This window comes from Leopardus geoffroyi, chromosome A3, assembly GCF_018350155.1.
Source record: "Leopardus geoffroyi isolate Oge1 chromosome A3, O.geoffroyi_Oge1_pat1.0, whole genome shotgun sequence".
Classification (NCBI taxonomy): Eukaryota; Metazoa; Chordata; class Mammalia; order Carnivora; family Felidae; genus Leopardus; species Leopardus geoffroyi.
In genome coordinates, this window is record NC_059336.1 from 65,684,863 (window position 1) to 65,704,134 (window position 19,272).

Below are 19,272 nucleotides of genomic sequence, written 5' to 3' on the forward strand. Positions count from 1 at the left end.
CCCTCAGAACCAGGAGGAACACACAACTCCTGCCCTCCAGGATCTCACAGGTTTCATCCACTGAGAGCCCCTGGATATTTCTCCAGCTTTTTCCTGTCTCCTTGGAGAGAAAAAGTCGCACATGAGCCCTCGCCATGAGGATTAGAGGGTTGAGATTTGAAATACCCACAGCAGCTTAATCTGTGACCGAGTTCTTCTGTCTTTCCTGGCATATTGGCAGTGAATCGAAGTCACCGGTGAGGTGTGTTCCCACACTCGGCGGGTCTCCCAAGGGAGATAAGTTGTCAAGGCTTGAGGACGGGGGCTGTGGGCCACTGCTCCCAGGACCGGTCTCCCTTAGCACTGGTGTACCGCGGCATACCTGGGTGACCGACATGCCCTCTGCCCAATATAGCACTTCTGGGAAGCATCCTTCGAGCTCATTTTTCCCCCTATAACTGCCTGCATGTGCATACACACGTGCACACACGTAGCTTTAAACACCAAATGTCTAGGGTCTTCCTCTTATCAGATGCTTTGGAACTTGGACACCATGAGCACCCAGCTGGTGTTCTCTCCCTGTTTTGCATCTGGGGGTTAGCACTCCTGACACCCCTCTCCCCGCACTTCTGAGCGTGGTGACCAAGGAAGGCTCTCCTTCGTGTTACCTTCCCTCCTTCACTTTTTAACCTTCCAGTTTTGTCTTTCTGCTCTTTTCTTCTTCCCCACGAGCTCCGGGTTGGTTTCGCTCGCCCGTTTCTGGTCTTCCTTGGTAGGGTGGTGTGTGCACAGCTGGGCCCTGATGCATGCGCTCTCGTGCCCGTTTCGCAGCCTCTCTGATTCCGTGGCTCTTGCACGTGCCCCACCCACCTCCCACCATTCTCCGACACCTTCGGGTCCTTAGGGAGCCCAGCTGAGAGTCACACAGCTCTCCCCACCCCTCCCTGAACTTCCTAGTTCCTGGATACTTCCCCATCTCTTCACCTTTGTCTGTCACCCATATCCCTATGAGGCTCGTCCTGGGACCCACGACCCTGTTCTCCACGTAGGTCCACCACATCTTCAGCATTTGCAGGAAGAGGGTGGGTACAACGATATACATCCTTCAGGGTGGGCAGGCACACATAGAGGTGAGGTGACTATATTCACTAATACATACACCTAAGCTATGCATCTAAGGAGGGGTGGGCGCAATTGTTTTCAGTAAATCAGGGGATCTTGTACTGGGGCAAGACCCTAATTGATAGCCCATGCGTCTCTAGCTGGGGTCAGTAAAATTCTGGTCCACTGGAAGAATCAGACTTTCTGTGCCTTGCTGCGAAGGCGAGTGACCCTGAGTGCGTGTGCGTGTACACAGGCACGCCTCCACGTTTGTGCTCAAGTCTGCATCCACACCTTTGTCATGTCTGTGTCTGGCTTTCCCCCGTTTGATGCTCCCCCCTACGGGGACCTTTCATTCACCAGTCCGCAGCGAGCCAAGGACAGCTTCTTTGCGGCCTGCTTTGTACCCCCTGATTCCCAATGTAACAAGAGCGACTTTCTCCCCAGTCCATGGGGTCTCAGGTGTTGGTCCCTGCCCGTTTTGAGGGGGACCTGGTTCATGTGGCTGCTTTGCTAGGGACACAGGAGACCCAAAATGGTGGACCATGCTGATGACCCCTCATTTCCGTGTGTCTTGTCCACCCCACAGCCCTGTGACATTAGGTGGGATAGGGGGTGCTGTCCTTATTTGCCCAGGTAAGGAATCTGCAGCCCCGTGAAGTCACGGAACTTGTCCAAGACCTCACGGCTGGTTGGTGGCAGACCCAGGCCTGCAGATCAGGTTCCCCGACTCATCCTCCAGTCCTTCCCCATCCGTCTTGCCACTTTGTCTTTACCCCTTTTCAGTAATGGGTAAGTGGCAACAGAGTAGTTAAAAGGCCTGGGCTCTGAATTCACACTTGTGGACATCAAATCCTGGCTCTACCACTCCTCAGCTTCCAGGCATGCTTCTTAACCTCACGCTGCCTTAACTTCCCCGTCTGTAAACTCAGGCTAATGATGGCATCTAGCCCGTAGGTGCTGGTGAGGCTTCACTCTGATGGTAGTGCCTGGTCTGTGGCCAGCACTGGTAGCTTAGTGCCCGTAGTGGTCACGACTCTGCATTAGCATTCCATACCACAGTGATTGTCCCAATGGATGGCCGACAGTCTCCACAGCTGTGCTGGGTTTTCAGGGTGTTTATGGAATCCGCCCACCATCAAGCTGCTGAAAGACTGCCCAGGTGCACCTTCTATGCCCAAAGCGACATTGAAAAGCACACGGCGACATCTCCTCAACAGCCAAAACATGAGGTATGAAATGGGTGCTGTGCACCGTGAGAGTTTGAAGCCTGCGGTCCTGGAGGGACCACACAGGGGAGCAGGCCTGGCCTCGCAAGGTCAAACCGAGAGGTGGAGAATGAGTTACAGGCATCAGGAGCAGAGGTCCAGGGAGGTTCTCTTCACCTCGTTTGTCAGGGAAGCTTCCAGAGCCCCGCTCGGACCTGGCCCCCTTCAGCGGTCATGCCTTCTGGGAGCTCCAGCACTAAGCACGCCGGGCTGTGAATGAGCTTGGCAGTGACCCTGTGTTTTGCCGTCCCTGCAGGTGGGCTCCCAGCGGTTCAGCGTCAACATGCCCCACAAGTTTGGTATCCACAACTACAAGGTCCCCACCTTCTGCGACCACTGTGGGTCCTTGCTCTGGGGCCTCTTACGGCAGGGTTTGCAGTGCAAAGGTAAGGCGCCCCATGCCCTGCCCTCACCCTTCCGTACTCGCGTGTCCCCTTGGTCTCCTTTTTGAAAAATCTTTGTTCCCCAGTAAGTTCCAGGTCTGGCCGGAGGACTGAGCCCAAGCCCTTATTTGGCTCTCATTAGTTACTTGTGAATTTGTTAAACAATCTCCATGCAGATGGCGGCCAAAGAAACTCCACAGAGCGGATGTGGAGGGGGGAGGTGTGCTTCTTCCATCAAGACCATGAACAAGGCAGAGCAACACGATGAGTCCATAAAAGTGTAGAAATAATTTAAGGAAAAGATAGGTTGGAGCAGAGGAGAAGAAATATTTCTGGAGAGGACCCGAAAGAAGTAATAGATACCCTGTCACGATCCATGGTTCCGAGCTTACTCTTGGGAGGAGCCATGTTAGGACCCTATCACCTAAGACGTCTTATTGATCCTTCATAGGTCTGTTCCATAGGTGATATTATTCCTATGACCCTGAGGCTCAGCGACTAAGTAACTTGCTCATGCCACACCGCTTATTAGTAAAAATAAGGTTTGAACCTTGACTCTTGAGCCTCGACTTCCTTCCTGTTTCCTGTTGTCCTGCTCATGAATTGTCTTCTGTTCGGATGAGATGGGTAACAATACATAATAATGTGGGGAGGAGGGAACATGCTCTGGGGATCTGAATGGAGTGCTTAGTTTCATGGGCTGGTCCAGTTGGCATGCAGCATTGGACATTCATGGACTGTTGGGATTTGTACTGAATATATTATTAATAAATTCCCACTACGGAAAAATTAAAGGTAAAGGATAAAAAGGAAACTGGAGGCCATGAACAGGCCGGTCATTGAAGGATCCCAATGAGAAATTATGAGGACTGGAAACAAAGTTTACAGGTGTAGAGGGAATAAAGAGAAGGAGAGTAACTTAAGAGATACTGAGGAGTGATTTATTGGATGTGTGACCAGATCCAACTGGGAGGGCAGTGACACCATTCGCTGAGAGGAAATAGGAGAGGAGATCAGGCTAGAGACAAAGATGGTGGAGTTGAGTTGAGGACATATTACCTTTGAGGTGCCTGTGTGAAATCTACCAGAGCTAACTTTTTGGCGTTCTCGTTGAAATTTGGGGCAAAGGCTATGGTGAGCATCCAGACTTGGGATTTGTCAATGTAGTAGTTAAAGGTATAGTAGGTAGTACTTAAAGCTATAAAGTTCATCCCTGGAAGAACCTGAGCATCGAGAGAGAGGGTAACACCCTGAGATTTGGGGGAGGAAGGTTACCAGCATTCAAGGATGAGCCTGCGGAGGCTATGGCGGGACTTCAAAGGTAGGAGGAAAGGTCTTGAGGAAAGGCATCGCGGAAGACAAAGAGGGAGAGAGTATTTAAAAATGTTCAAAGGAAGTGATAAGTGGCGCCAGATGTTTCCAAGAGGTCATTCAAGGTAAGAAGTAGAACATGGAGTTGGATTTAACTCTCAGGAGGCCTCTAGTGACCTCCTGACAGGAGGTGTCTTGGTGGGATTGAAGGCCAAGTGTGGAGGCTGTAGATGAACTATTTTCAGAATGTTTTAGGTAATGAGGGAAAAGACTGTGAGAATAGGAGAGATTAGTGAGCTGGGAGGGAGAGGAGTGGGCCTTGGGGAGAAAGATGGACACCCCTCCTGCCAGGTGGACAGGAAGCCTCGAGGCCAGGCACAGGTGCGGATGTGTTTCCTGTGTCGGGTAGGAGGTGAGGACACAAGGTGACCCTTTAAGTTCTGACTCTGTTGAGGGCATTGCGCGAGAGTCCCCTTGTCTTCTGAAGGAGGAGATCCCTTTCGAAGTCGAGGTAAGGAGTGGGTGGAGGGTGTGAGAGGTGGTGCAGGTTGGAAGCGGCTATGCTGGAGACCGAGGGCACCCTGATTAGGGGCAGGAGGAAGTTCTGGCTGTCCACACATCTGTCCTGGGTGAGCTCTCCAGACTTTCAGACCAGCATTCCCGCACACGACCCTGAGACAAAGAAGCAGGGCCTGCCCGAAATCCTTCTTGACACTAAGTGACATCAAAACAGTGGAAGAGGAGGGAGTGAGTGGAGCAGGACTCTCGAGTATTGTTGGCAGAGGAGTGACGCTTTTAGGGACTGTTGAGTGGGGTTGCCGGGAAGCACAGAGCTGCTTTGGATGCCACTCTGATAAGGCCATGTCTGGGTTTCAGTAAATATATTACTGACTGATCAATGTGGGGAATCTAAATGAAAATACCATCATCTCATAAATATTGACATTTTAAGAAAGCCTCCCAGGCACCCAGATGTCACTGCCAGGGCTGTAGGGTCCCTGGATGACCCTAGAAGAAGGCAGGACTCAGGGACGTGTATTCAGCTGTTTTGGCAGGAAACGCTCTCATGCCAGCTCAAGCAGAGGAAGGGGACAATGAGGCTACCTACAGCAAGGATACCTGTTCCCAGGAGCCCAGAGCAGCGGATGGGAGGCAGGCCACACAGACTTCAAGGCCAAGGCTGTCAGAATATAGGGTCCCCAGCACACGTTCACAGGTCTCCCCTCTCCTGTTCCCCTGTTACCATGGTGTGGTCACTCCCTCTTACTCCTTCCCTATCCTGGCTACCTCTCCCCCACCCTTAATTAACAGACTATTTTTAGAGCAACTTTAAGTCTATAGCAAAAGTGAGAGAAATGTACAGAGACTTCCCATATACCCCCTGCACCCACATACACACAGCCTCCCCACCATCAATGTGCCCCCCCACCAGTGGTACGTTTGTTACAATGGCTGAGCCTCCATTGCCACAGTAGGACCCTGGGGACCCAGTGTCCCTAGCTTTCATTAGGATTCACTCTTAGAGTTGGACATTCTTTGGGTCTTGACAAATGTACAGTGACCTGAATCCACCCCCATGGTATCTACAGAATGCTTTCCTTGCTCCAGATCTCCTGTGTTTACTTCTCCCTTTTGATCCTTTCTCAACCTCATGTCTTTTTGCTCCTGCGGACCCCTTACCCTGTAGGGAGGGTGATGGTCTGAAGAGGCCAGCAGGATTCAGAGCAGGGGCCCCTCTTGCCTGGGTCTGAGTCTGGTTCTGCTGCTATGATTGCTAAAAAAAAAAAAAAAAAAAAAAAGAAACCAGGAATTAGAGAACTGCCCAGGGGCCTAGAGCACCTTCCTGTGGGGCCAGAGCTTACCCCACCTGCCTCCGATCTCTGCTCCATGCCCTCTCCTGCTCTGGAAGCCTCCATCAGGTTCCCACCTTCGCTGGATCATGCTGGCTTGGTCCTCTAGGCTGGGGCCCTGGTCCCCTGGCCTATGCCTTCAGCTTTGTTGTCCCCCTCCTGTGAATAGGGTCACGTATTTTCAGTGAAACCGTTTTCTTGAGAGCTTGGGTCTACAGGGAAGGACCCACGGGGCTGTCTTGGTTAATCTCCCTTCAGCCTAAAATTGCCTGAGCCCTGTGGGTTCATGGGTTGTGTGTGTATTCCCCTAAAGACCGTCCCTCTGTCGGCCAGGTAGAGGGAACTTAACCACCCTGTTTTACTGGTGGGGATGGAGAACTGGAGTGCACGAGGAGGATACAGGCAGGGACCCACAGGGACCCACCTCTGTCCTCTGGGCTGCCCCCTCCCCGCCCACGGCCCGGAGGCACTGGACCCTAAGGAGGACACTCACCAACACTTGTTGGGTAACCGAGCTCCTTAGTAAAGGGTAGAAAAACACCAGCACTAAGTAGGCAGACAAAACATTTCATCCCTTTTTTCTTAGGACTCAGGTGCCCGAAGAGTCCGCATCTCTCTCCCGATTCATTCATGGGTCTGCCTGAGCACCCCAACCACTGTTAGACCAGAAACTGGCTTCAGACATTCAGAGGCCAGCATCACTGAGCCCCTGAGGCATGTGAATCCTTGTTGTTCTTCACTTTATTTTTAAATGTTTATCAATTTTTGAGAGACAGAGCATGAGTGGGGGAGGGGCAGAGAGAGAGGGAGCCCGGAGGCTTCTTTGGGAATCTCCCAGCCAGACTTTCCCCCAGGGTACTGTCACCCCTGCCTGGGGACAGAGCTGCAATCAGAGTGGACATGCAGGCACAGGGCAGGCTCCAGAATCCGAGGCAGGCTCCAGGCTCTGGGCCGTCAGCGCAGAGCCCAACGCGGGGCTCAAACTCAAAGACCGAGATCGTGACCTGAGCTGAAGTTGGACACTCAACTGACTGAACCACCCAGGTGCCCCAGTTCTTCACTTTATTTTAACTGCTCGGCTTCCCCAATGTGACCTCACCTGCACCATGAACCTCTCCAGCCCCTTTTGCACCTGTGTTTTATTTTTCCATTGACACATGGAGTCAGTCCCCCTGGAGGGAAAGACACCTAATACCTTATGATTTTTCTTTTCGTCTCTAAAGAAGATACACATTCTCACCTTCCTCGTAGCCTGCCTTCCATTTCTCTTCTGCCCACAATCCCCCCACACTCACATCTTCCAGCACAGCTGCCCTGAAGTCATCAGGCACTGAGGAGCAAGGCAGCAGAAAGCCAGATCCGTCTACACCACTCACAGTGTGCCCTGCAGGGACCTGCAGAAGCCCTGGCGTTTTGTCATCCCCATGTGAGGTGGGCCCCCTGTGCCTGCATGTCCACTCTGATTGCAGCTCTGTCCCCAGGCAGGGGTGATGGTACCCTGGGGGAAAGTCTGGCTGGGAGATTCCCAAAGAACCCTCCGGGCTCCCTGCCTTTCTCTGAGATCCCATCTTAATAACCGCCCTACTCTGAGGCTGCTTTCATGGGCTAAGGAGCCAGAGTATCACTTACTCTCCAAGAAGTGATGAAGAATGGGTCAATTTGTTTGGGGACAAATGACCTAGGGGAGTTGTGGCCCATTGAGATCACAGGGTTAGAGTCTTGGAGGCTGTTTCGGTCCTGGTTCTATTATCTCCTGGCTGAGCAGTTGCAGGAGTCACTCTGGCTTGGTGACCCTGGGCTTGCTTCTAATCTCAGCTGCTCTCCTGCCTTCTGGGAACTGCAATGAAAATGGTGAACTGAGCCATCTTCGTGGCGTACTTTGGGGAGTGGCTGTGGGGAGCCAGAAAGACCAGAGAAAGGAAGAATCTTCTTCCCTCCCTTCCCTCCTTCCTCCTTTCTTTTCTTTTCTTTTCTTTTCTTTTCTTTTCTTTTCTTTTCTTTTCTTTTTCCTTTCCTTTCCTTTCCTTTCCTTTCCTTTCCTTTCCTTTCCTTTCCTTTCCTTTTTTTTAAGTGTTTTGGCCATTTGTAAAACACTAAACACACACAACAGTGATTTTATTCTCATCATTTCTGAAAATGTCGATCCTTTATTATTTTTCTAGCAACTCGGCTCCTTGTCATAACTTCAAATTTTGTTTGTATTTTTAGAAGGAAACAAACAAACAAGAACAAGTAATATGTAAGTCATTCTCACTCTAAAAGATTCCAACAAGACTTAAAACTTCTATAAAAGATATTAAAGACCTTTTATGGTCTCTTTCTACTTCCATCCCAAGACTTAACTGCTATGGGTCCTTCCAGGGATGTTTTTGTGTATGTTTGCTGCATGGATACCTAAACTCACTCGCTCACTCTGTGTTAGGTATCTATTGCTGCATAACAAGTTATTCTAGAACCTAGAGGCTTAAAACAACCAATATTATCTCAGAGTCTCTTTCCCGTTGCAGCTTGGCTAAGTGCTTCTTGCTTAGAGTCTCTCATGAGCTTGTAGGCAAGCTGGGGCTCTGGTCTCATAGGAAGGCTTGACTGGAAGAAGATCTCTTCCAAGCTCGCTCATGTGGCTGTTGGAACCCCAGGTCCTTGCTGGATGTTGGCTGGAGACATCAGTTCTTTGCCACGTGGGTGTCTCCTTAGGGCAGCTCACACTACGGAAGCCGGCTTCCTTCAGAGCAAACAAGCAAGAATGTGAATAAGGATGCCCATAACAGAAGTCACAGCCTTTTGTAACCTCATCTCAAAAATGACATCCCATCACTTTTGACATTCTGTGTTAATGAGAACAGATTCCTACATTCAGCACACACTCAATGGGAAGGAATGACATGAGGGCATAGGCACCAGGAGGACCATTAGGAACCATCTTAGAAGCTGCCCACACCCCCCCCCACTCCATATGCCCATGCTCTCCTACACACCCGTGTGATCACCTCCTCTGTGAGGGCTACTCTGACTACCCTTTTAAAAACTGAAGCTCTCACCTTTTACCTTCCATCCCCTTCCTTTGCTTGCTTTTTCTTTATGGCACTTATCGCCTTCTAATATTCTAAATTACTTATATATAATGTTTATTTCTCTCCAAGGGTCCATAAAGGCAAAAAGTTTTTTCCATCTGTTTTTCTATTTCTCCAGCATCTACAACAGTGTCTGATACCTTGGCACTCAATAAATATTTAATTAAATTGTCTATGCCTTGTTATGTAATTTGCTTTCTTGCCAGTACATCTTAGAGTATTTCCAAGTCAGTGTATATATAAGTTACCTCATTATTTTTAATGACTGCTTAATAATCCACATTATGACCATTCCATCCGTCATTTCAACGTTGCCCTCTTGAGGGACACTTACTTGTTTCTGCGGCCTCGCTATTTCAAGCTGCTGCAAACATCCTCGTATGTGTATCTGCACACATATGTATAAATAGTTATGGGACAAAGGTCCCTAGAAGTCCTGCAATAGCTTTAAGTCCTGGTCTCTGTGTGGTTGAATTGCATGAGGAGGTAATTACATCAGGGGACTTTTGTTTGTTGTTTGTTTGTCTTTAAATAACTGCTTTCCCTTCTTTTGCCTTGACGTTGGGTTTTGCACGAGTGGAAAATGCTTGTGTAGGGAGTTTAGGATCTCAGTCACTGTCACGTACTGGGGTCTGGTCTTTGAGTTGCTCTTATGCTGCCAACGTTCCGCTACTCTCTCGAGAGTTAGAATTCATTTAAGAGCGTGGCACCCTGCTTTGTGCAAGGCATCATGGAGAACATGGAGATAGAGCATTACTTTAGCTTTCTAGCAACTTCCACCTTACTTGGGGGGTGAACATTAACAAGTTAAATAATAGTAAATCAAGCAGTGAGTCAGAAATAAGTGTGAGCAAGTCATGGGCAAGAGAGGCCCTCGGGACTCAGGCGGTCAGGACAGGCTTTTGAGGGTAGATGGGGCTTGAGCTATACCGTGAGGAGAAGGACCTGAACAGGAAGGAGGGGAAGAGGGAAGGGTAAGCAACCAGTTGTAAGTGGAGGGCACGGAAGGAAGAAGCAGTTTTGTGCTCAGCACCAGAATGCCACGGGAGTCTGGTTGATTTGGATTCCTTTGCAGTGGCACCTGGCGATGTTGGGGGCCATGCTCGCACGTTCGGTGGAGTGTTCCATCAGCATTATCATCTGAAGAGTGCTGGGCAGCAAATAGTTGGTCAGTCAGTCCCTGGGAAGCCTTGACTGGTGGTTCCAGTGTGATCAGGGCTCCCAAATCTCTATCCAGTGACATTCGGTGCCCGGTGTGACCCGCCAGGCAGCTTCCCCTCTACCCTCCTTTATCATCTTCTGCCTGGGACTCCACAGTCTGTCATTCCTGCCCCCTGCCAACCTGCATTACATAGTTACACTGTTTCCTATTGACAATTGTTTATCTTCTGCCTCCGAGCATGGCACGACCCTCTCTAACCTGCTATGGAATCAAACCAGCGCCCTGCCTCGTGCTCAAGGGCCAGATCACAGTAACATAAAGAGAATTCTGCAGGACACATGGGCCTGCCTCTCTCTTCAGGCATGGCTCCGTCATTGTTCTCAGAAGGCTGGCTGCTTGCTTTGGAAAAATTCCCAACAGCCTGACCCACCTCGGTACCATCCTTAATCTTCGCTAAGAAAAGGCAGCAAACATAGAAAGAAAATCTCTCCACAGGACGGTAGAATGGATGATAGAAAACGTAGGTGAGTGCATGGCGGCACTGCCCAGGACGCAGTAGGAGCTCAACAATTATGCGTAACTGGGAAGTAGCAGAATAATGATTGTCCTTTTAGAAGAGCCCCAGCAGGCCTGCTCTGTTTCTTCCCGGCATGAATTGTGCAGGTGAAACCACTGAAAATGGACATTCAAGGCAGTCTGGACAGGGAAACCTTAAAGGGCTGAGACTGGCAGCCCAGGGCTGATGGCCCTTGACCTTGGTGTTCACCAGTAGTGGTGGGGTGTGGAGGTGAGGAAGAACAGTGTGGGTGGTTTGTTTGGTCCCCATTAATGTGAGTGAACCTCAGGTTTCTTTTGGATCCAGCCAGCAGGGCCACATACTTTTATTGGTCTGTAGCCTCTGGGTATCACCCCCCGGCCTCCAGGGGACCCATGGGCTGCCTGAATTATCTCAAGTTCCCCTTCCTCAGCCAGCTGTGCTGTCATGTTTCCAGACTTTTCAAAGCACTTTCAACATCACTGTCTCGTGCCATCTGTTTGAACTGACACATCATTGGGATTTGTTTTTTCTTACGTATTAAGAAAACTACATGGCTCTCCCGGGGAAGTAACAGAGTCTTTAAAAATAAAAAGCAAAATCTTTGAGGAAGAAAACAAAATTTTTAAAAGTAAAAAATGAAGTCCCTGAAGACTTTCTGTTCTCCTATCTGCCAACTCACTCTGTGGTTTCGTTACGACAGGGTCAGCATTTTAACAGCAGAGGGCGCCAGAGGCTAAGTTATGTAGATCAGTCGCCCTTGCTAAGAAATCCTTTTAATTTGGTTGCTTTGTTCTTGTCCTTTCTGTCACCTCAAGAAGAGGCAGGAGAAAGCATTCACAGGGCTGGTGGGCAGGAGTAGTAAGGTGAGCTGAGTGTCAGAGGGTAGCATCTGCTACAGGGAGCGGGATAGGGAATTTAGAACAGAGGGCTGGGAGTACATGATGGGCCTGAGGATTTCCGGACCTCACTAGCAGTCATTCAGTGAATGCAATCAGCACCTTGGCTAGGCTGCAGGGGAGCTTCCTTATATGTTTATATTGCCTGAGAAAGGCCCTTCCACCAGAACCCCTACCTTGCACCCTCATCTTTGGTTCTGTGGACATCTTGAGCTCCATAGCTCAGTTGAACCCTCCAAGCCTGAGTTGGGGTCGGGGGTGTGATTTGTGCGGTCCCTCCTCCAGGCCAGTGATCAGGCTATGCAGGGCCAGGAGGAGACCCAGCCACCCGGCTTGGTTTCATTCAGAAAGATTTGTCTGTGTTTTTTTTTTTTTTTTTTTTAATAGACTTTAATTTTTAGAGAAGTTTTAGGTTTACAGCAAAATGGAGAAGGTACAGAGATTTCCCATATACGCCATACCCTCACACACAATCGGTATCCCCCACTATCAGCATCCCCCACCAGCGCGGTACATTTGTTACAATCAGTGGACTTAGACTGACCCATTGTTATCACTCGGTTTACATTAGGCCTCGCTCTTGGTATTGTCCATTCCATGATTTTGGACAGGTATAATGCCCTGTATTCACCAATATGGTCTCATACCGAGTAATTTCCTTGCCCTAAAAATCCTCTGTGCTCTCTGTCTGTTTATCCCTGCTTCCCCCCAACCACTGGCAACTACTGATCCTTTTACTGTCTCCATAGTTGTTTTTTTTTTTTTTTTTTTTTTTTCCAGGGTGTCATGTGGTTGGAATCCTGCAACACAGAGCCTTTTCAGATCGGCCTCCTTCACTTAGCAATATGCATATAAGGCTCATCCATGTCTTTTCATAGTTTAATAGATCATTTCTTTTTAGTGCTGAATAAAATTCCATTGTCTGGGCATGCCACAGTTTATTTATCTCTTCACCTGCTGATGGACAGCCTGGCCGTTTCCAACTTTTGGTAATTATGAATAAAACTGCTGTGAACATCCTTGTGCAGGTTTTCACGTGGACATAAGTTTTCAGCTCATTTGGGTAAATCCCAGGAATGTGATAGCTAGATTGTATGGTCGAGTATATTTAGTTTTGAAAGAAACTACCAAACTGTCTTCCAAAGTGGCTGTACCATTTTGCACTCCCATTAACAATGAATGAGAATTCCTGTTGCTTCATACATATCCTCACCAGCATTTGGTGTCATTGTTTTGGATTTTGGCCATTTTTATAGGCATGGTAGTGGTATTTTCATTGTCATTTTAATTTGCAATTCCTTAATGACATATGATATCGAGCATCTTCAACGGATGCCATCTGTATATCTTTGGTGAGGTTTCTGCTTAGGTCTTTTGCCCATTTTTAAATTGGGTCATTCATTTTCTTATCATTGAGTTTTAAGAATTCTTTGCTTATTTTGGATAATAAGCCTTTATCAGATTGTCTTTTGCAAATATTTTCTCCCAGTCTGTGGCTTGTCTTCTCATTCTCTTGACAATGTCCTTTGCAGAGCAGAAGTCTTTAATTTTAATGAAGTCCAGCTTATCAATTTTTTCTTTCATTGATCATGCCTTTGGGGTTGTATTTAAAAAGTCATCATTGGGGCGCCTGGGTGGCGCAGTCGGTTGGGCGTCCGACTTCAGCCAGGTCACGATCTCGCGGTCCCTGAGTTCGAGCCCCGCGTCGGGCTCTGGGCTGATGGCTCAGAGCCTGGAGCCTGTTTCCGATTCTGTGTCTCCCTCTCTCTCTGCCCCTCCCCCGTTCATGCTCTGTCTCTCTCCCAAAAATAAATAAACGTTGAAAAAAAAAAAAAAAGCCTAAAAAGTCATCACTGTACCTGAGGTCACCTAGGTTTTCTTCTACCTTCTAGGAGTCTCATAGTTTTGAGTTTTATCTTTGGGTCTGTGCTCCATTAATTTATGTGAAGGGTGTGAGGTCTGTGTCTAGATTCGTTTGTGTGTGAGTATGTCTTGGGGTTCCAGCACTGTTTGTTGAAAAAAACCTATCTTTTGCTCCATTGTACCTTTGCTCCTCTATCAGGGATAGATAGTTGTATAATTATGGGGATCTCTTTCTGCACTCTCTGTTTCTGTTCCATTGATTGGTTTGTCTACTCTTTCACCAATACACACTGTCTTAATATACCTTTTAGAGTAAGTCTTGAACTCAGGTAGTCTCAGTCCTCCAACTTTGCTCTTCTCAATATTGCATTGGCTATTCTGGGTCTTTGCCTCTCCATATAAACTTTAGACTCCCTTTGTCAGTATCCACAAAATATGGGATTTTGATTGAAAATGCCTTAAGAAAAATTGACATGCTAACAACACTAAGATTTCCTACCCATGAACATGGAATGTCTCTCCCTTTATTTAGTTCTTTTTTTATTTCTTTCATCAGAGTTTTGTAGTTTTACTCATATAGACTCTGGACATATTTTGTTAGATTTATACCTAAGTATTTTTTAGGTGCTAATGTCAGTATCATGTTTTTAATTTCAGATTCCACTTGATCGTTGGTGGTATATAAGAAAATGATTGGCTTTGTATATTAGCCTTGTATCCTACATCCTTGTTTATTAATTACAGAAGATTTTTTTCAGCTCTTTGGGATTTTCTACATAGACAATGTCATCTGTGAATAAAGGCAGTTTTATTTCCTCCTTTTCAATCTGTATACCTTTTATCTCTTTTTCTTGTCTTATTGTATTATCTAGTACTTCTGATTCAATACTGAAAAGGGATAGTAGGGATGAGAAGGGACATCCTTGCCTTGTACTTAACGTTAGAAAACTTCTAGTTTCTCATCCATAAGTATGATATTAGCTGTAGGGTTTTTTTGTGGATGTTCTTAAGTTCAGGAAATTCTTCTGTATTTCTTGGTTTCTAAGAGATTTGATTGTGATGGTGTTGGATTTTGCCAAATGCTTTTTCTGCATCTATCAATAGGATTGTGTGATTTTCCTTCTTTAGCCTATTGATGTGAAGGATTACATTAACTGATTTTCAAATGTTGAACTAGTCTTGTGTACCTGAAATAAGTCCTACTTGCTTATGGTTTATATTTCTTATGCACTGCTGGATTCCATTTGCTGGTATTTTAATGAGGAGTTTTACATCTATATTCATGAGAGATGTTGGGCTGTAGTTGTCTTTTCTTGTAATATTCCTTCTGCTTTCATCTTCCCGAAGATACTATAGAGAATTGGTATAATTTCTAACTTAAAGGTTTGGTAACATTCACCAGTCAACCTATCTGGGCCTGAGGCTGTTTTGGAAAATTATTAATTACTGACTTGATTGCTTTAATAGAACTTGATTGCTTTAGTTGGCCTTTTACACTGTCTATTTCTTTTGTGAGGTTTGGTAGAGTTTGTGTCTTTTAGGAATGGTTTTGCTATATCCTGCCAATTATGAGAAGTTGGGTTTTCATTTTCAGTCCGTTCAAAATATTTTTAAATTCCTCTTGAGATTTCCTCTTGACCTATGTGTTATTTAGCAGTGTGTTATTTAATTTCCAAGCATTTGAGGATTTTCCAAACATATTTCTGTTAATGATTTCTAATTTAATTCCACTATAGTCTGAAAGCAGGCATTGTATGAGTTTTTTTTTGTTGTTCTTTTAAATCCGTTAAGGTGTGTTTTATGGCTCAGAATGTTGTCTGTCTTGGTAAATGTTCCATGTGAGCTCGAAAGTAGGTGTATTCTGCTGTTGTTGGATGGAGTAATTGCTAGATATAGTAGTCAATTATATTCAGTCGGTTGGTGGTGCTGTTGACTTTAACCATGTCCTTACTGATTTTCTGCCTTCTCGATCTATCCATTTCTGATAGCAGAGTATTGACGTCTCCAACTGTAACAGTGGATTCATCTATTTATTTCTCCTTGCAGTTCTGTTTTTGCCTCACATATTTCGATACTCTGCTTCTAGGTGCATGCACATTAAAGATTTAATGTCTTCTTTGAGAATTGATCCCTTTATCATTATGTAATGCCTTTTGCTATCCCTGTCAACTTACCTTGCTCTGAAGTCTGCTCTGTCTGAAATTAATATAGCCACTTCTGCCTTCTTTTTGTCAGTGTTAGCACAGTATATCTTTCTCCATGCCTTTAATTTTAACCTAAATATGTCTTACATTTAAAGTATATTTCTTGTGGATTATTTACCTCAAAACCACAATGAGATACCACCTCACACCTGTCAGAGTGACTAACATTAACAACTCAGGCAACAACAGATGTTGGCGAGGATGAGGAGAAAAAGGATCCCTTTTGCACTGCTGGTGGGAATGCAAACTGGTGCAGCCGCTCTGGAAAACAGTATGGAGGTTCCTCAAAAAATTAAAAATAGAACTACCCTACGACCCAGTAACTGCACTACTAGGTATTTATCCGAATGATACAGGTTTGCTGTTTCGAAGGGGCACATGCACCCCAATGTTTATGGCAGCACTATCAACAATAGCCAAAGTATGGAAAGAGCCTAAATGTCCATCGACAGATGAATAGATAAAGAAGATGTGGTACACACACACACACACACACACACACACACACACACACTGGAGTATTACTCGGCAATCAAAAAGAATGAAATCTTGCCATTTGCAACTACGTGAATCGAACTAGAGGGTATTATGCTAAATGAAATTAGTCAGAGAAAGACAAATATCATATGGCTTCACTCATGAGGAATTTAAGATACAAAACAGATGAACACAGGGAAGGGAGGCAAAAATAATATAAAAACAGGGAGGGGGACAAAAACATAGGAGACTTAAATATAGAAAACAGGGTTACTGGAGGGGTTGTGGGAGGGGGGATGGGCTAAATTGGTAAGGGGCATTAAGGAATCTATTCCTGAAATCATTGTTCCAACATATGCTAACTAACTTGGATTCAAATTAAAAAATAATATATAAAATTAAAAAAAATTAACCTCAAAAAGAACAAAAAAATAAAGTATATTTCTTGTAGATTAAATATAATTGGGTCCTGTTTTTTGATCCACTCTAAAAATCTCAATTGGCATACAGTTGACCATTGAACAGCACAGGTTTAAACTGTGTGGGTCCACTTATATGTGGAATTTTTACAGTACTGTAAATGTATTTTCCTTATTATTTTCTTACTAGCATTTTTTTTCCTCAAGCTTTGTTGAAAGAATATAGTATATAATACAAAATATGAGTTCATCGACTGTTTATGTTTCCATAAGGCTTCCAGTCAACAGTAGGCTATTAGATGTTAAGTTTTGAGGGAGTCAAAAGTTATACTTGGCTTTTTTACTATGCAGGGGAGTCGATACCCCTAACTCCTGTGTTGTTCAAGGGTCAAGTATATTTAGACCATTGACATTTAAAGTGATTATTGACATAATTGGATTAATAGCTACCATTTTTGCTGTTGTTTTCCATTTGATGCCCTTGTTCTTCCTATTTTTATTCTCTTTTTTTCCTGCTTTCTGTAATTAATTGAATATTTCATATGATTCCATTTTCTCTCTTTGTTGTTAACATATCAATTATTTTTCCTTTTTTAACTATCTTTGTGGTTGCCTAGAGTTTGCAATATACATTTACAACTAATCCAAATCCACTTTCAAATAATACTCTTAATGCTCCAGAGGTAATGCATGTACATTATAATAACAAAATAATCATAATTTCTCCCACTCCATGTATCATTGCTATGGTTCATTTCCCTTACATGTAAGCACACCTATTTATATACATACGATGTACATCAGCATATGTAATTGGTTATATTGTTGCCATTATTTTGAGGAAATGTTATTTCTTAGATCAATGAAGACTGAGGGAAATACAAGTTTTTATTTTACCATCACTTGTTCCTTCTCCGATGGTCTTTCTTTACACAGATCTGAGTTTCTGACCGATGTTGTTTTCCTTCTTCCTGAAGAACTTCTTTTAACATTCCTTGCAAGACCAGTCTGCTGACAATGAATTCCCTCAGTTTTTATTTGTCTGAAAGAAGTCTTTCTATCTCCTTCACTTTTGAAGAAGAATAACTTCATGGATACGGAATTCTATGTTGGTGTTTTTTTTTTTTTTCTCAGTACTTTAAATATTTCACTGTGTTCTCTTGCTTGCATGGTTTCTGGGGATGACTCAGATGTAGTTCTTATCTTTGCTGCTCTGTAGGTCAGGTGTTATTTCCTTCTGGCTTCTTTCAAGAATAGTTTTTCTTTATCTTTGATTTTCTGAAGTTTGTGTATGACATGCCTAGGTATAGTTTTTTTTTTTTTTTTTTTTTTCTTTCATATATCCTGCTTGGTATTCTCTGAGCTTCCCAGATCTGTGGTTTGGTGTCTGACATTGATTTGAGGACATTCTCAGTCATTTTTGCTTCAAATATTTCTTCTGTTTATCTCTGTCTTCTTCATCTGGTGTTTCCATCATACACATTATACCTTTTATAGTCCCACAGTTCTTAGACAGTCTCTCTTTTCCTTAGTCTTTTTTTTTTTTTTTCTCTTTGCTTCTCTGTTTTGGAAGTTTCTATTGACATATTCTCAAACTCAGAGATTATTTCCTCACCTGTGTCCATTCTACCAATGGTCCCAGCAATGGTCTTCTTCATTTAAAAAAAAAATTTTTAATGTTTATTTTTGAGAGCAAGAGAGAGAGACAGACAGAGCGTGAGTGGGGGAGGGGCAGAGAGAGAGGGAGACACAGAATCCAAAGCAGGCTCCAGGCTGTGAGCTGTCAGCACAGAGCTCCAAGTGGGGCTTGAACTCACAAATCGTGAGATCATGACCTGAGCCACCCAGGCTCGTTGCATTCTTCATTTCTGTTAAGTGTTTGTGATCTCTAGAATTCCCTTTTGATTCTTTCTTAGAATTTCCATCTCTCTGCTTATATTGCCTATTTGTTCTCACATGCTGTCTCCTTTATTGATCAGAGCCCTTAGCAAATTAATCATAGCTGTTTTCAATTCCCAGTCTGATAATTCCAGCATTCCTGCCATGTCTGGGTCTGGTTCTGACTGCTTGCTCTGTCTCTTCAAACTGTGTGTTTTGCCGTTTTAGAATGCCTTTTAACTTTTTCTTGATAGCTGGACATGATGTACTAGGTGAAAGGAACTGCAGTAAATAGGCCTTTAATAAGGTGGTGGCGAGGGTGTGGGGGAGGGGAAGCATTCTATAGTCCTATAATTAGATCTCAGTCTTTGCCTGAGCCTGTTCCTCTGAACTATGAGCTTTGTGACTATTACTCAGGGTTTTTTGTTTTCTTCTTTTCCCTCCCACCTTAGGTAGGACAGTATGGCTGGAGTGGGCTGGAATTGGGTATCTTTCTTCTTCCACATGGAAAGCTACAGCAGGCTAGACTTAGGGTATCTGCCCCCCCCCCCCCCAGCCAGGGTCAGGTAGCATCTGACCCTTAAAGCAGGCCTTGTTAAGAACAAAGTATTCTGGTTTATTTCAAAATGGTTCCCCCCCCTCCCCCCCCCCCCCCCCCCCCCCCCCCCCCCCCCCCCCCCCCCCCCCCCCCCCCCCCCCCCCCCCGCAGCCAGAAGCATAAGGGAATTTTTCTCTAGGGTTTACTCTGAGAACCTGGTCAAACTCCTAGAAGCAAAACTGACAAAGATGTGGGGGGTCCCTATGACTGACTGGGTCTGCCCAGAGATTGGACTCAGCCTTGTCTGCCGGAGACTCCAACACTTTGTCAGTTT

The 19,272-nt window shown here is 45.4% G+C and overlaps 1 protein-coding gene across 2 annotated transcripts in view; it reads left to right on the top strand.

Moving 5' to 3' along the window:
• The window catches only part of PRKCE (protein kinase C epsilon), a 500,740-nt gene that overhangs the window by 320,731 nt on the left and 160,737 nt on the right, over positions 1–19,272 (top strand). For both annotated transcript variants that reach the window (XM_045445929.1, XM_045445928.1), the window contains exon 6: positions 2,605–2,734. In XM_045445929.1, the coding sequence (XP_045301885.1) occupies positions 2,605–2,734 (130 nt within the window). The remainder of the gene's footprint in view (positions 1–2,604; positions 2,735–19,272) is intronic.